Source organism: Monodelphis domestica, chromosome 6 (assembly GCF_027887165.1).
Source record: "Monodelphis domestica isolate mMonDom1 chromosome 6, mMonDom1.pri, whole genome shotgun sequence".
Classification (NCBI taxonomy): Eukaryota; Metazoa; Chordata; class Mammalia; order Didelphimorphia; family Didelphidae; genus Monodelphis; species Monodelphis domestica.
Window position 1 is genome coordinate 74506457 of NC_077232.1, and position 22830 is coordinate 74529286.

General features: G+C 51.8%; 3 protein-coding genes across 6 annotated transcripts in view; 1 reads left to right on the forward strand and 2 right to left on the reverse strand.

Moving 5' to 3' along the window:
• PCGF1 (polycomb group ring finger 1) overlaps positions 1–12400 on the reverse strand; it is a 14660-nt gene extending 2260 nt beyond the window's left edge. For 2 of the 4 annotated variants that reach the window (XM_001365579.4, XM_056803637.1), the window contains exon 1: positions 321–11498. In XM_001365579.4, the coding sequence (XP_001365616.4) occupies positions 321–662 (342 nt within the window). In that variant the 5' untranslated portion in view covers positions 663–11498. Of the gene's footprint in view, positions 1–320; positions 11499–12273 lie in introns of those variants that run through there. The other 2 variants (XM_056803638.1, XM_056803639.1) reach the window with 2 other exon arrangements.
• TLX2 (T cell leukemia homeobox 2) lies at positions 12312–19606 on the forward strand. Its single transcript, XM_001376694.4, has 4 exons — positions 12312–12717; positions 14384–14621; positions 14863–17341; positions 19263–19606. Exons 1-3 carry the CDS (start codon positions 12312–12314, stop codon positions 15077–15079), a joined length of 861 nt encoding a protein of 286 aa, XP_001376731.1. The 3' UTR covers positions 15080–17341; positions 19263–19606.
• Positions 17937–22514, reverse strand: DQX1 (DEAQ-box RNA dependent ATPase 1). Its single transcript, XM_007496886.3, has 11 exons — positions 22278–22514; positions 21878–22071; positions 20923–21307; positions 20596–20829; positions 20389–20488; positions 20127–20285; positions 19846–20037; positions 19580–19699; positions 19207–19397; positions 18868–19058; positions 17937–18772 (listed from the first exon to the last, which is right to left on the reverse strand). The coding sequence occupies exons 1-11, from the start codon at positions 22512–22514 to the stop codon at positions 18607–18609; spliced, it is 2169 nt and encodes a 722-aa protein (XP_007496948.2). The 3' UTR covers positions 17937–18606.
• Positions 22515–22830: the final 316 nt, after the last annotated feature.

Here is a 22830-nt window from a genome sequence, read left to right on the forward strand (position 1 = left end):
CCTTCCCGATCCGTTACCCCATCCGACCCATGGATGGGGAGTGCTCCGGGCTGTGCCTCCCCCCCGACCCATCATCGCCCAGTAGGGGGCTCGCCACTCAACCAGACCTCTCGGCGCAGGAAGGGGGGCGAGGGAGGGGGTCGCGGGGCGCATGCGTTCTACTCGGGGGTCGCCCCCCTTTCCAAACACCACGCACGCGCATCCAGTACCCAGACGCAGCGCAAGCGCATTGGGCATCGGGCCAGCTGCCCAGCCGCCCACTGGCCTCAGGGCCTCGGTTCTCCCCGGTGCCTGGCATCTCCAGCCCGCCGTTTCCGTACCTCGTTCCGCAGAGGGTCCATCTTGTACACCGACTGAAGTTGGTTCCGCAGCCGCATCGCGATCGCCATCGGGCCCCCCTGAGGAGACGCCATCTTAAAGGCTGAGCCCGGCCAGCCACTTCCGGTGCCGCCTGCTGGGCGGGGCCTGTCTCCCGGCAACAGGGGGCCTAGGCCTTTTCTGATTGGTTGCCCCGCCCAGTACTCCGCCCCACAGTTCCCCGCCCCTCTCTCCCGTGTGCTCACCTGAGTTCGGCCCGCCCCTAGCCCCGCCTCACTCGGCGTCAATGCAGCCGAGGGGGCTTCGAGCTGCCCCGCTACCCGGGAGAGGCTGAGGCCGCACATCCCTGGGCCAGACCCCGCGAACGCCGCGGTGCCTGCGTCTTCCGGAGGCTGCCGCAGCCGGGAAGGGCACCCGCGTCTCCTCTTCCAGCAGCTCCCCCCGAGGATCCTTCCCAGTCTAGCAGTCTAAAGCGGGACGACTGGGGCGTCTCGCGAGGAACATCTTTTGGGACGGGCCGGGGCCCTTGGCAGGACTACGCCTGGCGAACGTCTGCTCCCGAAAACGGGGCCCTCCGGGGCCGAAGATTGACTGAGCTCGACCGCGGCCAAATCCTTGACTCGCGGGGCGTAGTCGTAGTCCTGTGTGTCCGTACTCTCCCGATTCCCTGGCGGACCACCCCCCCTGCCCCTCCTCTGCTCGCTGCAGCATCGCCACTTTAACAATCTTCCCATGTGACCCCCCCTTCAGGAGCCACACTAGGGGGCCCCCCTCATCAAAGACCCCCTCCCTCCCACTACTGAAGCTGCCTATCTGCTGGAGATTTCCTCTAGATCGAATCAATAAGCATTTATTAAGCGCCGACGAAGTGCTAAGCACTGTCCTAAGCAGGGTGGGGGCGATATGAAGAAATGGCAAAACAAGAAAATAAACTGTCCTAGCCATTAGGGTGATAACAATTCAGGACTGTGCATGCAGATCACCACCCAGGGCTTCTCCTTTAGTGATCCTTTCTCCTTGGTGCGTTGCCCTCTGGGCCTCATCTTGTTTCCCACCTCGATGATTTGCATCCATTAGCGATACCCCCTTCCTAGTAATGACTCCCCTCAGTGACCCACCATATTATATTGTTCTGCCCCTTGGTATCGCACCCTCTTATTCCCTTTCTCATCAGCGAAATATCTCAGTGTTTTCCCTTTGGGTTGCTCCCTTTTGTTTCCCCCATCTGCAAACTACCCTCCCTCCTTTTCTCCATTCCAACCCCCTCAGTAACAGACCTCCTCTCTCCGAGGGAATCTCATGGGGAGTGTCATTGGAAGTCTCTCTGGGCACCTCTAAGGGGAGGGGCTCCTGGGGGGCTGGCAGTGATCCCCCATCCCCCTGCTGCTGGGGGGCAGGCCCAGCTTAATGATGGTGATTTAATCATTGGCGCCTGCCAAGGCCTGGGACAAGCTAATGCAGAGCAGATGCTGAAGGGGGTGGGGAGGAGATGAAGGGACAGAGGGCACATGGCAGACAGACACCACACACACACACACACACACACACACACACACACACACACACACACACGGATGGGCACACCCCAGAGAGACACTGAGAACTCCCCTCCACACACATATCCCACACCCAGATATACTGTAAAAATCTTTTCCTGCCCCTTATGGATGAATTGCACAGAAACTTGACACACAAACGCTGCATGCACATCCCAGACCCAGACATACCACACACAGACAATACCAATACATTGTATGAATGTCAGCCACACACAGACAACACTACACCCATTCACTGCATACTAAAATCACATAGTTGACATACAGATCCATAAACTCATACACACACACGGAGGGCAGATACTAAGACTGACATACCCACATTTGTAAGCATATGCTCTGAAATAGACACATGCACACTCACAGACATAATAAACAGACACACTGTCCCTTACACATGCCATTCAAAGAATTACTGGGCATCTACCATATGTCCAGTCCTATCCATGCCACTTCAAGAATCTTAAAAAATACTTGGGAAGACAAGCACAAAGTCAGCCAAGTTGCATAATGTTAGTAGTTACAGTGGCCAGCGTTCTGCAAAGTACTGCAAATATCTCATTTTTGTCTTCACATGTATGCTGTTATTAGACCCATTTTATGGTTGAGGAAACCAAAGCAAAAAAGTCAAAACAAAACAAAACTCTTGTGCAGGGTCACCTAGATAGGAAGTGTCTGATGTAGGATTTGAATTTGTCTTCTTGACTCCAGATTCAGTACTCTCTCCACTGTGCCAGCTAGCTGCTACCTGAAACTGGAGGATCCCATGAACAAAGGTACAAAAGATGTGGAAAGCCTGGTGCATTGGAAATCAGGCCTGCATGCGAGTCCCAACTCCGCCACTGGCTACATTTGTGATTTTGAGCCAGAGTCTATTTTGTTACTTATAAAATAGGGATAATGTTTCTACTCCTCACCACCACTCCTCAGTATTTTACTGGGCCATCACCCATACTAAGCCCTCCTCCCTTCTATCAATACCCTAGTCCTTAGGGAACTACTCCAATTCCCTATCCTCTTGAATTCCTAACTATTGCTCATGCCTTCCAAGCCAAGCCCTAAGGCTGGATTATTCCCCACAATGGAGCTACCTCTGCTCCTACTCTGAACTGAGCTGGAGGAAATCATGCAACAGTGCCGATTTTGTCCATTACAAATTCATTAGCTAATCTCAATTGGATTCTAAATGCAGCAAGGCAATCTTTTTACTCTTCCCCATTTGATTCTCTAGCCCATTCACCACAGTGTTCCAGACTTAATCTTCTCAAACCTCCCCTAGCACTGTCCCTTTTCTCATCTAAGGACCTTGACTCATGTTTATCAAAATATAAAGTTGCCAGCCATCTCTCTTATTTGTGTGATTCAAGCTCAGTTTAAAACAAGGCAAAAAACAACCTTCCATCTTAGAATTGGTTGCACAGATAAGAACAAACCCAGTTTCAACATTTTGATTCCAAGGCAGAAGAACCATAAGGGCTGGGCGATGGGGTTTAAATGATTTGCCCAGGGTCACACAGCTAGGAAGTGTTTAAGAACAGATTTAAGCCCAGAATCTTCCATCTTCAGGCCTGGCTTTCTAACCACTGAGTCACCTAGCTACCCCCTAAAATAATTTTTTTAACATCACCTGGGGGAGGCATCTTCTCACATATATTCTTTAGGGCCAAGCCTGTTTACTAATTTCCCAGCATCCAGTACCAGTGATGCTTGAACTGTCATATCTATTGCTCTTTTCTCAATCCTCAACCTTCTTGATCTTTCTCTAGGACTTTTCCTCCTAGATACTCTCTCTTTTCCAGGTTTTTGTGGCAATGTTCTCTCTTGGTTCTCCTCTCCCTCAATGTTTAACTTCCTTCTAAATCTCATTTGCTGACTAGGCTTCAGAACTCCCACATTGGGTGTAACTCAAGGTGTTACCCTGGGCTCTTCTCTCTCTTTATCTGCCCTTCCTTGGTAACTCCCATGAGTCCAATGGGTTCCATTTTATTTTTGCAACTGACTCCCAGATTTATCCATCTAGTCCCAATTTTTCTCCTGAGTCCTAGACCTACAACACTAATTTCTTATTGGACATTTGAAATTGTAAATACATAGACATCACAAAAGTACCACAAAGCAAAAAAGAATTTTATCTGTCCCTTTAAATTAACCTCCCTTTCGCAATTCCCAATTATTGTAGTTTATCACTATTCTTCTAGTCACCCAAGTTCAAAATCTCTTTACTGTTATCTCACATATCCAATCAGTGGCCAGATCTCGTCATTTCTATCTCTATAACATCTCCTATATGTTCCTTTTGCTCCACTCACACATCCATTACCCTCATTCAAATCTTTATTACCTCTTGCCAAATTATATAAATAACTTCCTGCTTAATCTCTACTCTAGTACCACCCGCAATATAGTTGCCAAAGTGATTTTTTTCCTGTGATACACACATTCAACAAACTCCAGTAGCTCACCATCATCTCCTTGCTTTGGCATTTAAAACTTTAGATCTTGACATCATTATACCTTTCCCACCTCCATTTTTTTTCTCTTACCATGTTTTTTACATTTTTTTGTAAAAGCAATCTTAAGGGAAAACAAGCTACAGAACTTCTCTAAGGAATTAGATACGATTCTTCTAGGTCTTCACATCAGTGCTTAGAAGCATGTTTCTCAACGATTTGGGGGGCAGTTAGGATATATAATGAAAATGCACTTAAACCCCATTTGAAACCTCAAAGCAACAAAGAATAGGTCTTCCAACAATGACCTATACATGTATCTCCAAGCTTCATTTTGGCCTCATGAATCGTCTTGCCTAGACAACCTTTGGATTCATTGGATTGTTTCTTCTAGCTTCCACTGATTTAATTAGTGAATTCAATTTTTCCATGACCATATCCATGTTCATGTCCCTGTACCTTTTTAGTAGGAAACTTTTTTTTTTCCAATTCCATTTTCTGACTGGAGTCTTGACCTCTGTGGAAATTAATGCCGAATTGTGAAATAATTTCTCCTTTAGCCTCCCCCACCTCCCAACAGTTTGATTTTAAGGCTGAAACAGCTTCTACCCCAGACTATGAAACTGGGTTAGGTCCTCCCTTTGTTTATATCCTAAAAGAAGAACAGGAGTTAGGGTAGGGCCAAGCAGCCATTTGACACACTTTAGAGATTAGGTAAAGAAATCAACAAGCTCTAGCTGCCATTTTGGATTATAGTGGCAGGGAGGAAAGGGCCTGTTGGTGTCCTTAAGACCTGCCTCTTCCTGTGAAGAAGTAATGAGGGGTTGGGATCTCTCAGCCCACCTTCTCAGTGGCTTTTTACCAACCAGAACTGTCTTGAGATGTCTAAGGGAAGGATTGATTGATGAGGTCACAAAGAGCATTTATTGGGGTGCTCCAGAAGGTTCCTGGGGTTCTCTCTTCTGGCCGCTTGGGCTCTTTTGTTAAGCTGTCTTCTGTCCTGCTTATTCTCTTCAATTGGATTGTGGACTGGCTAGTCTAGGTTGTCTTGAATGATCAGTTAATAAATTAACTTAAAATTAAGAAATACTGCCTGTGGAAAATGTCATTCTTTACATTTCTTAGGGACACTTTAAACTCTCCTTTTCAAACTTATTACAGATTACTCTTCTCTAAGGAATCTATAATTCAACTATATGACTTTCCTGCTATTCCTCATATACTCCATTTTCCATCATCTCCAGGCCTTTGCATGGGATATTCCATGCCCACAGTTGCATTTTGGGATCCCTCATTTCCTCAGCTTAGATGACATGAGGCCTTTCCTGATTCTTTTCATTTGCTAGAGCTTTCCTTTCCAAGATTACTATCTGCTTCATATTTGTTTGGTAAACGTACATACAAATGTGTGAGTGTATACAGGGCCTAGAATATAATAGGCACTTAATTAAAATATGATTGATCTTAACTTTTTTACTAAGACTAGTTGAAATTTTTTTTTTTAATGTGGAAGTAACTTTGGATTCTCAAAAGACAGAGAAATCTGATAGGTCTTACCAAGTTGGAAAGACACTAAGTCCAAAATGTGTCTCCAACAAAACAGAAATGAGGGCCAATTGGCATGGAACATTGCTTTTTCTATCATATTCAACTGATGAGATTTTGAGAACCACTTTTAGACAAGCATGCTACAGACCAGCTTAGCTGGGTGCCTGGAGGATCAACACCAGAGGAGCCACAGAAATTGGAAAATCATTCAAGCTTATAGGTGGTGAAATCTTTGCAGTATGTATAGACAGTGTCGAAGTGATGATATCACACATGTGTCAAGGAGTGGAGTCATACTTACCCCCCCACACACTTCATAAGGCAGGGCAATGAAACAGTGCTTTGGGAACTATAAAGCATCACATGACTGCTCATGAGCCCATCTCATCAATACCATTAACTGTCTGCATGAAGTATGCAGGGACTAAAAAGAAGAGCAGGCAAGGTAAAACACACATCAAGTGCCTACTATGTGCCAGACATAGGACTAAACACTTTTTAAATATGATCTCTTCTGATAGGGTAGAAGTACCACAGAGGAGAATCATGGAGGCAAATCTAGAAAGGCAGAAACAGGTCAGATAGTAAGAACCTCGAATCTCAAGTTTTGCTGGCAGTTTAGGGAACTGTTGGTAGTTTTTTATGAAATCATGTTTCAAGATGTTTTGGGGGGTGGAGAGGAGACTAGGAGCAGGAAAACCATTTGGAAGGTGTTAACAATAGTTCAAGAAAGGAAGAGAGAAAGAGTTGGGGGTGGGAGGTGGGGAAGAGGAAGGATTAGAAGGGTGTTTGCTGCATAATTGCAGAGGAATGACCAAATCTGAGAGCAATTTTAAAGGAAAAGATGCCACAGCAACAGATTAGAAAGGAGAAAAAACTGAGACACTGAAGTTTTGAGCCTGGTAAATAGCAGATAAATTAGGAAGTTGGAAGCATGGAGAGTGGATTTGGAGGATGGAAGCTGTGAGTTCAGTTGAGGTTATTTTGAGTTTGAGGTGCCAAAGGGACAACCAGGCAAAGATGTCCAACAGGCAGTTGGAAATATAGATATGTAACTAAGAAGAGAGGTTCATGTCATTAGCACAGAGATATAGTTAACTCCAGGTGACTGGATAAGTTCTGGGAGTAGCCGGACAGAAAAGAGCAGGGTTAGGCATAATAGGAACATTCATAGAAATAGGAGGAAAACTAGGTGAAATACTTGGAAAGTCAAATTTCAGAGAGGAGGTAGGTGACAAACAGGGTCCAAACCCACTATCAGAAAACATTAAAAGACTTCATTGATATGATCAATGCAATGATCAAGCCTAACTTCCAAAGATCTATGGTAAACCATGCCTTCTGTCTCTTAGGAAAGAGGTGACTAGAGATCCATAATAAGCCATGTATTTGCAGACATACCATGTTGATTTGTTTTGTTTGGTTGTTCTGAATCACTGGGTTCTATTGGTAGTGGTAGGGAAGGGTCAGTGAGAACAGTATCAATATAACATTTTCTTATGTTGCTGAATGGCAAAGTGGCAAAGATGAGAAAAAGTGGCAATAGGCAATGATGGAGGGGAAGTGGAGAGATAGGCACATCAATACATGGTGGAGATATGAATTGGTTCTAACCATTCTGGAAAGCAATCTGAAATCCAGTTTTTAAAAAGCGACTAAAATATCTATTCCCTTTCATGCAAGGATTCCCTTGAAAGGCATCCCAAGAAGGCAAATCCCAAGGAGGTAAAAGACAGAATGTCTCCATATTCACTAGATTCATAGTCCTTTTTGTGGGAACAAAAAAGAAGGCATGGAAGATGATGTCTGCCAGTTGGGGAACAGCTGAACCTGAAAGCAATGGAATATAATTGCATGGTGAGAAACAAGAATTCATAGAAGCTGGAACATAAATTCTGATGGAGGATAAAATATGTACAACCACGTGAAGAATATACATGATGTCTTCAATATGAATGAAAGGAACAAAAAAGAAATCGAACACCATGTAATTATAATGACTCAGTTTGGCCGCAGGAAACAGGTGAAAAAATGTAACTTTTTTTTCTCCCCAAGAAGGGAACACTGAATGTATTATCTGATACAATTGGTATGATCATTTAAGGAGATTCACTAGGGAGGAGGGGGAGATGGATGTGTTTGGGAATGAAGGTGATGAAAAAGCAATACTTTTTTGAATTAGGGGAAAAACAGACTGGTGAAAGGTCAAAGAGAGAGAAGCCCTTAGCAGGTAGCTTTTAGGGAGCTGTTTCACAGACTGGGGAGGATAGGCAGGATGGAAACCAGATTACAAAAAGTTTTAGAACTCAAAAGATGTTGAGAAAGTAGGAACAGTGGCCACTCATCATTTGTAAGTTCACATTCCTATAGCACTTTAAGAATTACAAAGGGTTTTCCTCAGAGGCAACTAGGTGGCTCACAGATAGAGAACCAGGCCCAGAGACAAGAGAAACTGGATTCAGATCTGATCTCAGATACTTCCTAGCTGTGTGACCCTGGGCAAGTCACTTAACCCCCATTGCCTAGCCCTTATTATTCTTCTGCCTTGAAAAAGATATTGATTCTAAGACAAAAAGTAAGAGTTCAAAATAAAGCACTTTCCTCAAGACAATCTTGTACCCTAGGAAGTACAAGTATTATCCTCAATTTACAAATGAAGAAACTGAAGCAGAAAGATTAAATAACTTCATCACATCGCCAGTAAATGTCTCTGAGACCAAGCTTAAATCTGGAGGTGAGATACATTTGGAAAGGGGGTTTGGTGCAAGATTTTATAGGGTCCTGAAGGCCAGACTACTTTATCCTGTAGGTATGGTGAATTGCAAAGTGTTGTGGTCAAAGCTATACCTTTGAAAGCTAACTCTGGCTGGAGGAAAGACCTGAAGTAGAGGATCTAATTCATAGACTACTTAAAAATCCAATAAAATGATTAAGAGTCTGAACTGAGGTGATGGCAATTGGGACAAAGAGGAAGATGAAGAAGCAAATGACGGATCAGGCCTTTTCCAGTGTCACCTAGTGTCAGAGTTGTGATACAAATGCAGCTTCCCAGACTCCCAGGCCAGTGGTCAGGGGACAGTCAAAGGAAGGAAAGACAGTGAGGATAAAGAGAAAATTGTATGCCACATGAGAAGTAGCAAGACTGGCAGAGATATGAAATGTGTTAGCAAAGGGGATGAAGCCAGTGGAGGAGGAGAGAATGAAATTGTTAAGGGAGAAGATAAATGTGGGAAGAAGTTTCAAGATGAAGTGACTCAAAGCACAGGTTATCACTGACAGAGAGGCGCTCATACTTCTGAGACAGGAAAGAGGATAATGTGGGGATGAAAGTGGCATTTTTAGACGAAGATAAGAGCTCAGGGAGACAAAACAATCAGCCCAGGGGGCTGCCACTGGACGATCTCCATCTTCTCTGGGATATAGGAGATGAGATCATTTACTGAGTAGAGGGATACATATGAGGATTGTGAGCTTAAGTATATAAGGCCCTGAACAGCCCAATGGGGAATTAAGAGGGTCAAAAGGATGAAAAACTACCTAGGCAGGAGGGTCATGTGTAAGTGAGTCAGCATGAATGGATAGAGGGGCAGCCCTGCTTGGTTTGTTACATACAGTTCCTCCTGCTGCTGCTTTCCCCATCCATGGTTTTTCTCATTTCTCCTTGTCTGTTGATGCCTTCCCCCAATCAGTTCCACATTCCCTGGGTTCCTTAGTCAAAATGAGTTGGGAGTCACTTGTGAGACTGATTTCTCTTTCCAGGCAGCCAAGAAGGAAAGAGGAATTTGGAACATTTTCTGGGGCTTGGAAGGTTTAAAAGGCATAGTGAGGGGACAAGAAAGAGCAAAGAGGCATTGGATTACAGAAGAACTGGCTCATGGGAAGGAAATATTGTTATTAGCTACCCTTTTGTCATCCCTGATCCCTGTTCTAGGAGAGTCAATCCTAGAGCCTACCTCAGCTCTCTTTCTCCTTCCTCTTAAACACTACACTTAAGGGCTCTACAAATGGGACTCTTCTACCAGGAAACACACAAGGATTAAACCCATCCCGATTTCCTCAGACATTAGGTGATTGGATCCATTCTGCATTAAATCTTAGGTTCCTATCAGAACCTGCTCAAACCCTGCCACTTCCTCCTCCGAGTCTTAGTTTCCTCATCTCAGTCGTAGTACAAACATCCCTTGTTAACTTAAAGTGCCAAAGAAATGTAAATTATTGGTATAACAGAGTGGGTATTGATTGCAGCAGTGGGGTGGGACTGGCAGCCAGGAATTCAGGGAACTCTCCCCATCCCAGCTTTTTTTCTGTACCAGACGCTGAAAAGAGCTGATGGATCCGGGGAGAGAAGAAGCCTCTGCCCTCTCTGTTCAGCCCCAGGCGCCCCGGCTGCTGGCCCATCTGCTGGGAAGGGAGGAGGAAGGGTTGCCATGAACTAATCAGTCAATCAATTCCCCACCCCCGCCCTCCGGGCTTCCTGAGTGCCCACTCTGTGCCACCGGGATGGAACCAAATCTCTCTGAAAATGGGGGATCCGAATCCAAGGGACCCAGCGTCTAACCCTAGATGGTCGGAAGGATGGGGAACCGTACAGGGACGATGTCCAGCCCCTCTGGGGAAGGCAAGTAGCCTGAGGCCAGGAGTGCAAGATGGGGGAGAAGACCCTGGGGAGACGACAGGGGTCCACTGGGAGAAGGAGTTGCACCCCCTCCCCGCTCCCTGTCTGACCGGCTCGAAGGCGCCAGGCCCCCCCGGGGCCCGGCCGGGCTGGGGAAGGTAATGCAATTCCGGCGCCGCTAACCCGATTACCACAGCCTGCACGGGGCCGGGCGGCGGCGGGGGCGGGTCTGGGGGTGGTGGTGGTGGTGGGGTGAGGGCGGAGGCAGGGCCGGGGGTCCCCTTCCCAGGAAGGAGGGGCAGGCATGCAGAGCGCACTCCTTCCCAGCTCCCCCATCCCGCTCTTGGGACCGAAGTCAAGGTCTGAACCTCCTAAATCCCAATTTTCCAGTTGAGCTCCTGGCTCCCTTTTACCAGGACTGAGGATGGAATTTAGCCCAATATCATAGGATTCCTGGTCCACTGGAAGAGTAGCAGGTTGTGGAAAAACTCCATTTCCCTGACAGGCCCCAGGCCAGGCAGTTCCTAGTCCCTTTCCCAAATCCCGAGAAGGCAGGTGAAAGGGTCCGGGCTGCTGTTAGGTTGGATGGGGAATGAATTCCTGCAGGGAAGGATTCTCCTTGGGTCACAGTAGACTCTGCTGGCTGCAAGAACAAGTGGCAAGCGATAGAGGCTGCAGCGCTGCACCATCACCTTTGGTCTGATCCCAAGAAATCGAAATCCCTAGAAATGGGAGGAATTGGCCCCCGAGTGAACCCGAACAGTGCACTTTGGGGCCTCCTCGAACGAAGCTAGCAAGTGCAGCCCATCCCCAAGGTCGCTTCTCCAGCCCCACCCCATTCGCTTCTACTGGGGCCCTCAGAACTGCGTGGCAGCCGGCACTGACAAACTGGCCTTGCTAGCATCTCTTCTCAGCGGCGCCCAGCTTGACCCCCCACCCTGTCGCACCCAGAGGCCCCAGTCAGGGTCTGGGCCATCACCAGCTGTCCCTCCTTCCCCTGGGGCCTCTGGTAACACCAATTCCTGGCCAGACCCAACGAGATCCTGGCTCGAAGCTAGCCGGGCCTGGAACCTAAACGAATCTGGGTTGCTAAGAGGTTCTGCCCGACTCAGGCCCTCTTTCGAATGTAGCTGGGGCCTCGGGCTTGGCATGCCAGCCTGGCCGCACCTCCAAGCCGGACAACTTCAAGGCACCTGCTGCTGAGGCTTGTGGGAGAGAGGCCTTCTTCACCTTTTTCCTCCTCTTCCCCCTTCCCCCTACTCCTGCCTGCGGGGCGCGGCCCCAAGCTAAGCTCAGAGCGCACCCCCACCCTAGCTGACCTCCCCCGCCTCCCCCTCCCCTAGACTCGGCGTCTGCTCCCCCACCCTCCATCCGCCCCACACACCTCGGCGCAAACAGGCGGCTCTTTCCCTTTAACGAGCCGGTCCGGCCCCGCCCCGCCCCCGGGGGCCGAGCTGTCAGTCTTCTCCAGAGCTGGCCAACCCGAGCCACCCCGGACTTGGGCAGCCGCAGCCCAGTGTCCCTCTATCTGGGTGTCCATCAGTCTCGAGCCCCGGATCCCGGACGCCAGCCAAGTTTGGGGCCAGGGCCCCGAGGTCTCGGGTCCGGGAGCTACCCCAACTCCCAGTCTCGACCCGGGATGGCGGCCCCTTTGGGCCGCAGGGCAACAGGCACAGGTCCGGACCCGGGCAGCGCCTAAAGAAGATGCTCCCGGAGCCCGCGGGCCCCTGAGCGCCCGAGGCCGCCCCCATAACGGCAAGCCCTCCGGACTCTCCTTCCTCACCTCCACCACACGACCAAGTCCTGACAGGTCCTTTCCCCATGGATCCGGTCGGACTGGCACCGCAGACCCTCCAGCACCATGAGCCCATCAGCTTCGGCATCGACCAGATCCTGAGCGGCCCCGAGCCCCCCGGCAGCAGCTGCCTTGGCCCAGGTCCCGGTCGCGTGGGGCAAGCGGAGGGTGCTCTGTACACTGGCGGATTCGCTGGGCCCTCGGGCTATGGCCCCTCGTGCTCATTAACCTCTCTTCCGGGGAGTCATGGCGGGGGGTCGGCGGGGGGCGTCATCCGCGTCCCCGCCCATCGGCCCCTCCCCGTGCCGCCCCCCACCGGGGGCCCGGCTGCAGCCCCAGGCACCCCTGGCCTAGGCGCTGGAGGTGGCCTATCTGGCTTTACCTTCCCTTGGATGGACAGCAGCCGCCGTTTTGCCAAGGACCGGCTCACAGGTGAGGGGGTGGGGTGGGGCAGGCTTTCTTCACCTCCAGCCCCATCCTGCTTCACTCAAGATTCCTTCCTTTCCGGTGCATCACTCCTTCCACTAGATACTCTGAAACTCTCCTTTAGTATTTTTAAGTTCTTCCTTTCCTAATCCTCCCTTCCTCATCCATCCCAGGACAGCCTCAGGAACAGTCACAGCAAACTCTTCCCCCCAGATTGGCCTGCAAAACCTTCACAGCGTAAAGTGACCTCCCCAAAGTAATATTTCCTAGCCTTCAATTTCCCAATTCTACTTTTATATGTAAAATTACCCCATCTTTTCCCAATTTCAAAATGCCCTTGGGGAATCCTCTACTCCCCCAAATTCGAATTCCTGGGAATACCACCTTATCCTCTGGGCACACATTTTTTAATCTTCAAATTCAGAACGACCTAGCTCAAAACCCCTCTTCGCAAAATGGACAGTCCTATAAATTCTGCTCCCTAATTCTTCAACACTTAAGACTCCCACTTCCTCCCGTTGTTCTTGTTTAGTCTTTCTCCTAACTTTACCATTATATTTTCATCCCTTTCTCCTTTTGCCCTCCTCCACCTAATTCTAAAATCCTATACCATTAGACCACTTTCCACAACACCCCACCCTTAATTCATTCTTTCTTCCTAAACCTAACTCTTGCACGATTTCTGGACACCTCCAAATTTTAGGACCCATCCAAAGATGCTGTTTCCTCTCCCACAAACATTAGCTTTCTCTAGCCTTTAATTCCTCCCCCACTGATCAAAACCTTTCTCCATTTAGCCGCCTGTCTCCAGATTATTATCTTGAAATCTCAATTTCTCCAGCGAGATAGCTACACACTACTAACTCCGGAATTTCCTGACCCCCCCCCCACTCCCACCAAACCCTTCTTCACTTTTCCCTAATCTCAGGACCTGACACCTAAGGTGCTGGGCCAGGATGATAGGACGGTAGGATGGCCTTCCTTGGTAATGGAATAGTGATCCACTCAGCTTGACTCGATTGAAGCGAGCGAAGGGGGTCTCCAAATTAAAGGAAGGAGGAGTTTGGCCCTTCCTGGGCCAAGATAATTAGAGGGAATCCGAAAATTCTTTAGAGACCCAGAATAGTTTGAGGAAGCCACCAGGACTACAGACATCGAGATGGGGGAAGTCTCCGGGAGAGGGTTCAGTTACAAGTGCTAAAATACTCGTAACTGCCGGGGGCTATGGACATATGGGAACTCGGTGTAATGTGACCCTCACCATCGTCGTGCCGGTCTGCCCTACGGGTCAGAACGCGGTTCTGGGGAAGAGCACTTCATTCCACCGTTATTCGTTTGTCTCTTTCCCCTGTCTCTGGGAGTCATCTCCTTCAGTCAAGAAATGACTACTCCGGAGAAAGGGGCCGGCTCAGCATCCAGGAAGTGTTGTGGGAATAGGGTAGGAAGTGGGGAAACCATGGGTACCGATTACACGACTCTAAGCAGGGGTGGGCTTGGTGGAGTAAGGAGACCTAAGTGACTGGTCCGGTGCTCCAGAGCCTGCGCAGGGGGCGATGGGAGGAGGGGCGGGTAGTCCAGATTGCCGGCACTCCTACCTGCTGTGGCTCGCTGAGAGCAGCGACCCGCGCTGACTGGAGACTGAGCTGGGCCCTCTGCTTTCCCCTCCCCCCAGCTGCGCTGTCCCCATTCTCTGGGGCCCGTCGCGTGGGCCACCCTTACCAGAATCGGACGCCTCCTAAGCGAAAGAAGCCGCGCACATCCTTTTCCCGGGCGCAGGTGCTGGAGCTAGAGCGGCGCTTCCTGCGCCAGAAGTACCTGGCCTCTGCCGAGAGAGCGGCGCTAGCCAAGGCCTTGCGCATGACGGACGCGCAGGTCAAAACGTGGTTCCAGAACCGGCGGACCAAGTGGAGGTGAGGGCGGGATAGCCTCGGCGGGGGAGCCCGGGGCGCGCCGCGGTGAGGGGATTCACCGGGAGGAAAGCAGGGGTGGGCACAAACAGTGGGGGCCCGCTGAGCCTGTGTCTTCTTGTTTGCTTGAAGGGACAATCTTTTCGTTCTCTCTCAATGGGGGGAGGGAGGGAGGGAGGGAGGGCAAGGCTCGGAGGGGGCGGTTCTTCGGACCCTCTGGGCTAATTCTGGTCTTCTGATGCAGGCGGCAGACTGCTGAAGAGCGGGAGGCCGAGAGGCACCGTGCAGGGAGGCTGCTTCTGCACCTCCAGCAGGACTCCCTGCCCAGGCCACTGCGGCCGCCACTGCCGCCGGACCCTCTGTGTCTCCACAACTCGTCGCTGTTCGCGCTGCAGAATCTGCAACCCTGGGCCGAGGACAACAAGGTCGCATCCGTGTCTGGCCTAGCCTCGGTTGTCTGAGGGGGACCCTAGTTCAGAGCCTGGATGATACATTCCACACCCTCCAGGACTAGGCCAAACATTGCATCCGCATCCCCAGAGCCTCTCCGTAGACCAGACACTGTGCCTTCTGTAGGACTGACCAGACATTACCCGGAGGGGGCCATTTCATCTTGTCTCCATACCAGACCCCGCCCCCCTGCACAGTCGGGTCAGATTTGGCACTCTTACCTGGACCTGGTCAGACGCTTTGCCTCCTGCAGAGTTGGCCTGTCACCTATGCCCACTTTTACAGAGCCAGATGGTCCTTGGCCACCAAATGTCCATGCACGGAGGTACCAACACACTGCGCCCCTAACAGGACCTGGCTAGCCACTGCGACGCCTGCCGGGAGAGGACCCGGTCTTCAACCCTCCTGTACCCACGGTCCCCCCTCTCCCAGACTAGTCACAGCCCCCCTCCACCATTTACCAGACACCTCATCCCTTTCCCCTCCCTACTGGAGGCCAAGTCCCAGGTCCTGACGGGGCAGGATCCCTCGACGTGTCTCCACTAAGTTAAGCTGAAGTCGGTGGGCCAAGCTCCCTGGCATCTTGCGGCTGGAGATGCTCGGAATTGGCCAGTAGGGAACGGGGGCTGGGGAACCGGCCAAGACATGCCTGTCCTGTGTGCCCCTTTCCCCTCTTCCTCTCTCCCTAAATGATTAGCTCGGGGAATAAAGAGCCTGTGAGGCAGGATCACGCTTTGTGGACCCGGTAGGTTGCTTTCTCAGTTCCCTAGAGGAGACCCCCGCTCCCCTGGAAGGAAGGGGTTCTCCTTCCCTGCCCCTCCTTTCTCCCTCCCCTGTGCCCTCTCTTCCCCTCCGCTGTTGCAGATCGCGGCTCCCCTTGCGGATTCGAGGGCTCACATGGCTTTAAGAGTTGGGCAGCCTAGGTCCAGGATTCCCTAAGTGGCAACCTCGTCGCTCCACGCCTCAGCTCGGCTCCGCACGAAGTCTGTGGCGCCCAAGTTTCTGCCCTCGGGCTCCTCTTTCTACCGGGTGCGGTAGAGCCGTGGTTGGACCAACTAGCCCGACCAATGAGATTAGGAGGTGGGACTGACTGAGAAGAATTGGCCAATGGCCACCTGTGAGGGGCAGCGAGGCGAGAGGGTTAGGATGCCGGTCCTGCAGCCCTAGTCTGTCCACCTGCGCCCTGGGGAACCCGCCATTCTGGCTCCTTTGCCAAGCACACCTAAGGGGAGAGGAGGAAACGGGGCGGAGCGGGCTCCGGGCAGAGGGGTGACTGCAGGAAGAGCAGATGCGGGGGTGGGTCGGGAGCCTCGAGGACCGCGACCAGGACGGTTGGGAGAGAGAGGGGTCGTAGTGTAGAAGGCACGTGACCCTTAGGGCCTGGGGGGGTATGTATGGGTGTTAATGACCGTTAGATGGCGAGCACGTGACCAAGAGGCGTACGTTTGAGTGGGTGCCGTTGGGGCATGAGCAGTTGTGACTTGGGGGCCCCAATAAGGGAGGGCTTGGCCAATCTGAAGTCCGCGGATGGGGAGTTCTCGCTGGGTTGGGGGGAGGTCGGAGGGAAGGTGGAGGCAGGGACTCCAAGATGAACGAAAAGAGATGATTGTCATTGAGGATAGGAAAGCAGCGGGGTGTGCCTCACCGAGAAAGGCTTGGCAGCAGACATTCATTGTGATTCTCAAACAGAGTGGCGGTATTGAGAAGTAAAACTTGCAGCACCTGCCCGCTAGATTAGCAAAGGAACAGACGGATAGTAACAGCTAAGTTAGATCACACCTAGTACAGGCCAGGCACAAATACCTCCTTGGATAGGAAGGGGGGAGACAAAGCAGTCCAGCCACAAAGCCCTCAAGACTAGGGCTTGGGTTATGGATTCAAGAAGGGCCAACCGTGAGACGTTCACTTTTCCGGGGCTTATTGACAGCCTGGAAACAAGAGGGCAAAAGATCATCAAAGCTAATTCCTCATTGTGGGTGTGAAAAGGGGGAAGAGAAGCGAGGGTGGGAAAAGCTGAATGAGCCCAGCAGAGATGGCTGCAGAGTGCCCAGGCCAGGGATTCGCTGGGCAGCTATGGATCCAGGGACGAAGGAGATGCAGGAGGGGCCAGTCAGGTTCTTCAGGTTTGAGAGGACAGAAGAACAGAAGAGCTGTCTTAGAGGACACCCAGAGAAGGACTCAGAAAAGCGGACCGGGAAGAGGGTATCCAGTCTCTGAGATCTCTTCCAGCTCTGTATGCTGACGGTGGCTGTGGACATGTGCTTTCCAGAGAGGTTAGAATTTTCCCCTTGGCTGGTGAAGGTGGTAGGGAATAGGGATGGCTCAGAGAGGGAAAATGTGTGTGTGGGGGGAAGAGGGTGCATTAATTTACAAGTCTCCAAGTGCAAGGTCGGGCAGAACCTAGGAAAAAGGGGAAGATGTCAGAGGCAAGGGAAACAAGTTTTTGTTTGCTGGAAATGGAGCTTGAAAACAAGAAGAATAAAGGGCCTGAACGTGATGTGTAAGTACGGGGATCCACGTCCCGGGAAGCAAGACTGGCAGGCTGCATGGGGCCAAAGCCTCCACTGCCTGGTCAAGGGTGAGCCAGGGCTGGGTCTACGCTAGGTTCTGCTGCTTCCTTTTTAAAGCTGTGGCACTGCATTTCGAGCATGGTAGTAGGAAAGAAGGCTGAATAGGGAATTTCTGGGGCAAGCCTTTGGGAGCCTGGCCCACTTCTATTGCAAAACTTAATGAAGTTTTTTTCTTGGGAAGGCCAAAGCCGGCTCTAATCAAACCATCCAATCAGTTTTTCAGGTTGCCCTTAAGGACGTGGGCTGGGGCAGAATGAGGTAGACTGAACCTGGGCCTTGGAGATAATAACCATGATAATTAGCTGACATATGGCTCAGCATATGCTGGGCACTGCTAACACTTTAAAATTATTACTGCATTTATCCTCACAACAACCCTGTGAGGTAGGTGCTATTATCACCATTTTGCAGATGAGAGAACAGAGGCCAACAGAGATTAAGTGACTTGCTTAAGGGCATACAAGTAGTTTATGAAGCTGGATTTGAACTCAGGAACTTCTCTTCCAGGCCTGTGGCTCTCTCCACTTCAGCTCCTAGCTGCCAACACACCACGTCGCCCCTGACCCCAGGATCACCAACTCCTTATGTTCACAGTATATAAGGTGTCCAAGAAGAAGTCCAGAAAAATCTAGGCATAGAAAAAGCTTTATGAGGGGCTGGGGATTAGGGGGAGAGGAAAGGGGGCCTGCGAAGGCTTCTCCAGCAAAAAAGGACAGGCTGCCCACAGAAGTCTTGTCCGTTCTGGCTTTGGGTTAATGAGCTTCTGCTCCTCCCCAGCTGGAGCCCCTTGTTGGAACCCAGCAGTCACAGCCCTTACACCGTGTTCCCGTACACCCATACGCTGTGGCCCCAAGTCCTACAATTTGCCAGGCCCCACTTGTTGGCTTTAAGACTCTGCCCTACGCCTCAGGACAGAGGTGCGGGCCCGTCCATCTGGGTCCTCTGGTGGTGGTGGATGTCTCCGTAGGTCACTGCAGGGCGCAGGCATCCTTGTCGTCCAGGCTGAGGTCCTGGCTGGGAGGCTCGCTCCCCGAGGGGACCCCAGTCATTTCTTCCCTTAGCTGATTCAGAAGGTCTCGGCTCTCGCTGGGAGGCAAGTTGCTCAGGAAGTAGGAAGGAGCCAGCTCTACGAGCCTGGGACAGGGAAACGTGCTTGGTCATCTCTGCCTTCTCTCCGCACCCCTTCCCCAAAGAGGCCCGGGAAGAGGAGGGGGCAGGCAGGAACTCACATGTGGGGCTCGATCTCAGACACGATGGAGAGGCAGTTATCTTGGGAGATGGAGAAGTTGTGGTAGATGACCCAGGGCGGGGGCTGCGCTGGGGGGCGTCGACTTCGGTAGCAGCAGGATGGGGACAGCTGGGCCACGTGCTTGTGGGTCAGGAGCAGGTAATTGCCAGCCCCGTCGGTATCTCGAGCCACCTGAGTAAGGGAGGCCAAAGGGACAGGTCGAAGCAGATGGGGGTTGGGAGACAAAGGAAGGAAACCACACACTGCCTCCCGCCTGATGGGGGTGGAGGTGGGCCTTCCTGAGCCCCGGTAGCCCCTCCCCCGCGCCCCACCACCACACCTTGAGGAAGTACCCCGACACCAGAGCTCTCTGAAGGTTTTTTCGATTCTGTTCAGAGCCAAATGCTGGTGGAGACAGGGGAAGTTCAATTTGACGCATCAGTTCCAGGAGCTCCCCCCGCAATGCCCGGGCCTGGCACAATGCTGCCCAGCTCAGCCCCCGGGCCCGACACCAGTTCTCGTCTTCTCCACCTAGAGGAAATGGGAATGGACCGTTACAGCCGTCCCGAGTCCGCCCCACGTCTCCAGGCCCTACTAAGCGTTTTTGCTAGTCCCCCGTCCACAAACCTGCACCTGTTACTGTTACCAGGAAACCTGGGGAAAATCATGGACGGACTGCTGGGGGAGGAGGGCGAGAAAAGGCACTCACTCACTCTGTATAAAGGCCTCGTACACTTGAATGAGGGTGCTGTGGTCCCCATCTGGATGCTCCAGCGCTCGTCGTCGGGCAGCTTCCTCCGCACACAGTGGGGGGCCCTCAAACCCAGGGGCAGCTGGAAGGGTGTGGGGGGACGGAGGGAACAGAACACGGTGAGGGGGGGCAGGGAGAACTGTTGTTTCTCTTGGAGCTAAGCTACAAAGACAGGAAGAGAACGTCTGGGATAGCCGCAATGACTGGAAACATGGAGCATGTTCTTACTGGTAAGCATTGCTGCCAGGGTTAACATCTCATCCACACAGTCAAATTCGCAGGCAGCTAGCAGGGCCTTGGCTAGCTCAGGGGGCAGAGGGAGCTCGGAGAGAATGACCCCAAGGTCTGACAGATCTCCATCATCGTCCAGCGCAGCCAGATAATCTAGGTCTTCCAGAGCCTGCATTAGAGCCTCGGGGGCTGGGAGAGGACCGGGGAGAGCATCAGAGCGAGAAGAGCTTTGGAAGGGCCCAGAAGCTCCCTTGTTCCCAGGGAGGGAGCTGTCTCACCAGGCCGGTCCAGAAAATGACACTCTCCTGGCTCTGCAATGTCTCTCCTTTTCAGCAGCAGCACAAGTCTGCTCAGATTCTCCTCACATATCCGGGGTGGAGGAAGTAAGGGGGTTCTTAGCTCCAAAAAAGACTTGGGATATAGGCGGAGGCAGGAACCTGAAGGGACAAAATGAAGGAAGGATTCAGAGGGATAGTCCTTTCTCCCCTCATTTGGGAGGGTCCCTGCTTTGGATTTCAGATGGAACAAATGGGCTCTTACCTAGTGGGGAGCCTTTAGTCCTCAGCCTCCTGGCTTCTGCTTGGCTTTTGCTGATAGGTCTCATCACTTGGGACTCGGCTCTGATTTGAGGATTGTAAACCTAGCCCCCACCGGCCCCCCCCCAACATCAATGTTTACCATTTCTGGCCCAGCCAACCCTTTCCACTCCCTCATTCCCTACTCCAAGGCAGAAACCCTGTCCCTCACATTTCGAAGTTCCAGTCCTGAGTCAACGACGTGGTGAATTGAGGGGAGAGAAAAGGATGAATTAGCCAGCCAATGGGTGACCACGATCCTCCGTGGGCCGCCCTCCACATCTTCATACACAGCCTGTACTTCACGGCCAAGCCCAGGATGCAGTGGCAGCACCTGAAACGGGGTCACCTGGGGACCCAAGTGTTCTGCCTCCTTTTGAAGACGCTCGCAGCACCTCAAAATGTCCTGTGGAAAGGTGGGAAGGGGCTGGCGTTAAAAGGTGCTGCCTCTTAAGACTTCTACTTCAGTGACTCTCATGACTCTCATGATCGAACTCACCTCCTCACTGGGTAGGTAGACTAGCACATCCCCTGGAGCCCCACCCTGGTGTAACTCCAGTACAGCCTGGCAGGCAGCACCCACCACATCAGTGGGAGCAGGATCCTTGTACACAGGAATAGGGCCCTCTTCATGCCCCAGGGCCACCCGAATCACAGGGGGGTTACCCCAAAAGGCACAGAGTTTGGATTCAAAGGCAGGATCAGTGACCACAACTACTCGTGGGCCTTCAAGGTCATTCCCCAACCCTGCATCCCGCAATAAACCCTGTAGCACATCAGAAGCCACTGAGCGCTCTTGGGCCTCATCCAGTACCAGAACACCCCAAGCTCCTGCTCCTCGAGCTGAGGCTGCTTCCTGTAACAGCAGCTTGTCCCAGCAGAACCTGCCAACAAAAGGAAAGGAAGGCAGGAGTGGATAGATGCCAGGATGAAACATGGCCTGCCCTAGAGGTGTGGCAGTTGCCTCCCCAGGATTCAAGCTTTGTGCTGTATGAGTCAGGACACAATCACGTATTTTGAACTAGAAAGGAGGGGGTGCCACAGCCCAATTCCTCATGTGAGAAACTGAGGCCCACATAGGTTAAGTGAATGGGCTATGGTCAGAGGAGCCACTGAAGTGGGATCTGACTTTAGGTTCTGACTCTGTGCTACCTCAATGCATCAAGGTTGTGATCTTGTTATACAATGCCTTTTTTGGTTCAGAAAATTTTGAGATCTGTTAATTTCCACAGATAGAAAGGTGACATAGCTGGAGAAGGGGAAGGGCTTGCCCCTCTGGGTGAAGTGACAAGTTTGGTTGAGACCAGAGATAGGTGGTATAAAGCAGATGGAGACAGGGTGGTTTCAATAGTAATTAAGGTCCGGGTTATTTTTCTAAAGTGTTAGAGCTGAAAGGAAGACTGTTAGCAACTGGGCAGGAATGGGCTGACTGGCAAATATTTGGGGCACCCCACCTGAGCAGGGTGTCTGGTCCAGTGCAATCCTCCAAAGGGATGCTGTAGCCAACTTCATGGCCCAAGCTTAGGTCCATTTCATCAGCTACTCGAAGAGCCAGGCTCAGGGCAGCCAAAGGCTGTGGCTGGGAGACAGTCACCCGGCCATACTGGAAACCCCTGGCCAGAGCAAACTCTGCACACCACTGAGGAATCTAGTTGGTGAGTTAATGGACAAGCTTATTGTCAGGTTTAATTATGCAGGTGGGATCACTGTCCCAGACTCCACCTCTTCAGTCACTCAAGTTCTCAGGGTTGAAGTTAATGCATGCACCCTGGTGGTGGGAGGTTGTCTCAGCGCCCATTCCCCCCTTCCGCTCCCCCAGGTCCCTCCTCCCCCAACCAACCCCCCAATTTCCACCTGGGTGCTCTTGCCACAGCCAGGCTCCCCGGACACCAGCACCACACCGCTGGGGCTGCTCTCAAGCTGCTCAAGGAAGCTAAACCGTGCAGCCCAGACAGGGAGGGCACGACGCTGGGCCAGCAGAGTGTAGTATCGGGAGGAGAAAGGGAGTCCGTCATAGGGATTCACTGCCAGGTCCGACCCATCGGAACTTGGGCCTGACTCCTCGGGCGGCCCGGGGGCGTCCGAGGCCATTGTAGCCTAAGCAGGACCTACGGGAGGCCGGGGGACGATAAGAGGAGGAAGGCGCTAGTCACTCCCTTCCCTCGAACGAGCCCGCCCCCTGCTCCAGACCCTAACCCCGCGATCGGAACACCAAGTGAGGGCAGAAAAAGACGCAAACCCTTAAGAAGTCAGGTGACAAGTTCCAGGAGGGGCGCTGGGGAGCGGAGGCGGAGCCTGGAGAGCTCTGGCCCCGGAGACCCCTGGGCTCGGGGGCGGGGCTATGCTCGGCCTCGCCCTCGCCGGACAGGTGGCACTGAAAAAGGGAGGCTGGCCGGCACCTCGGAAG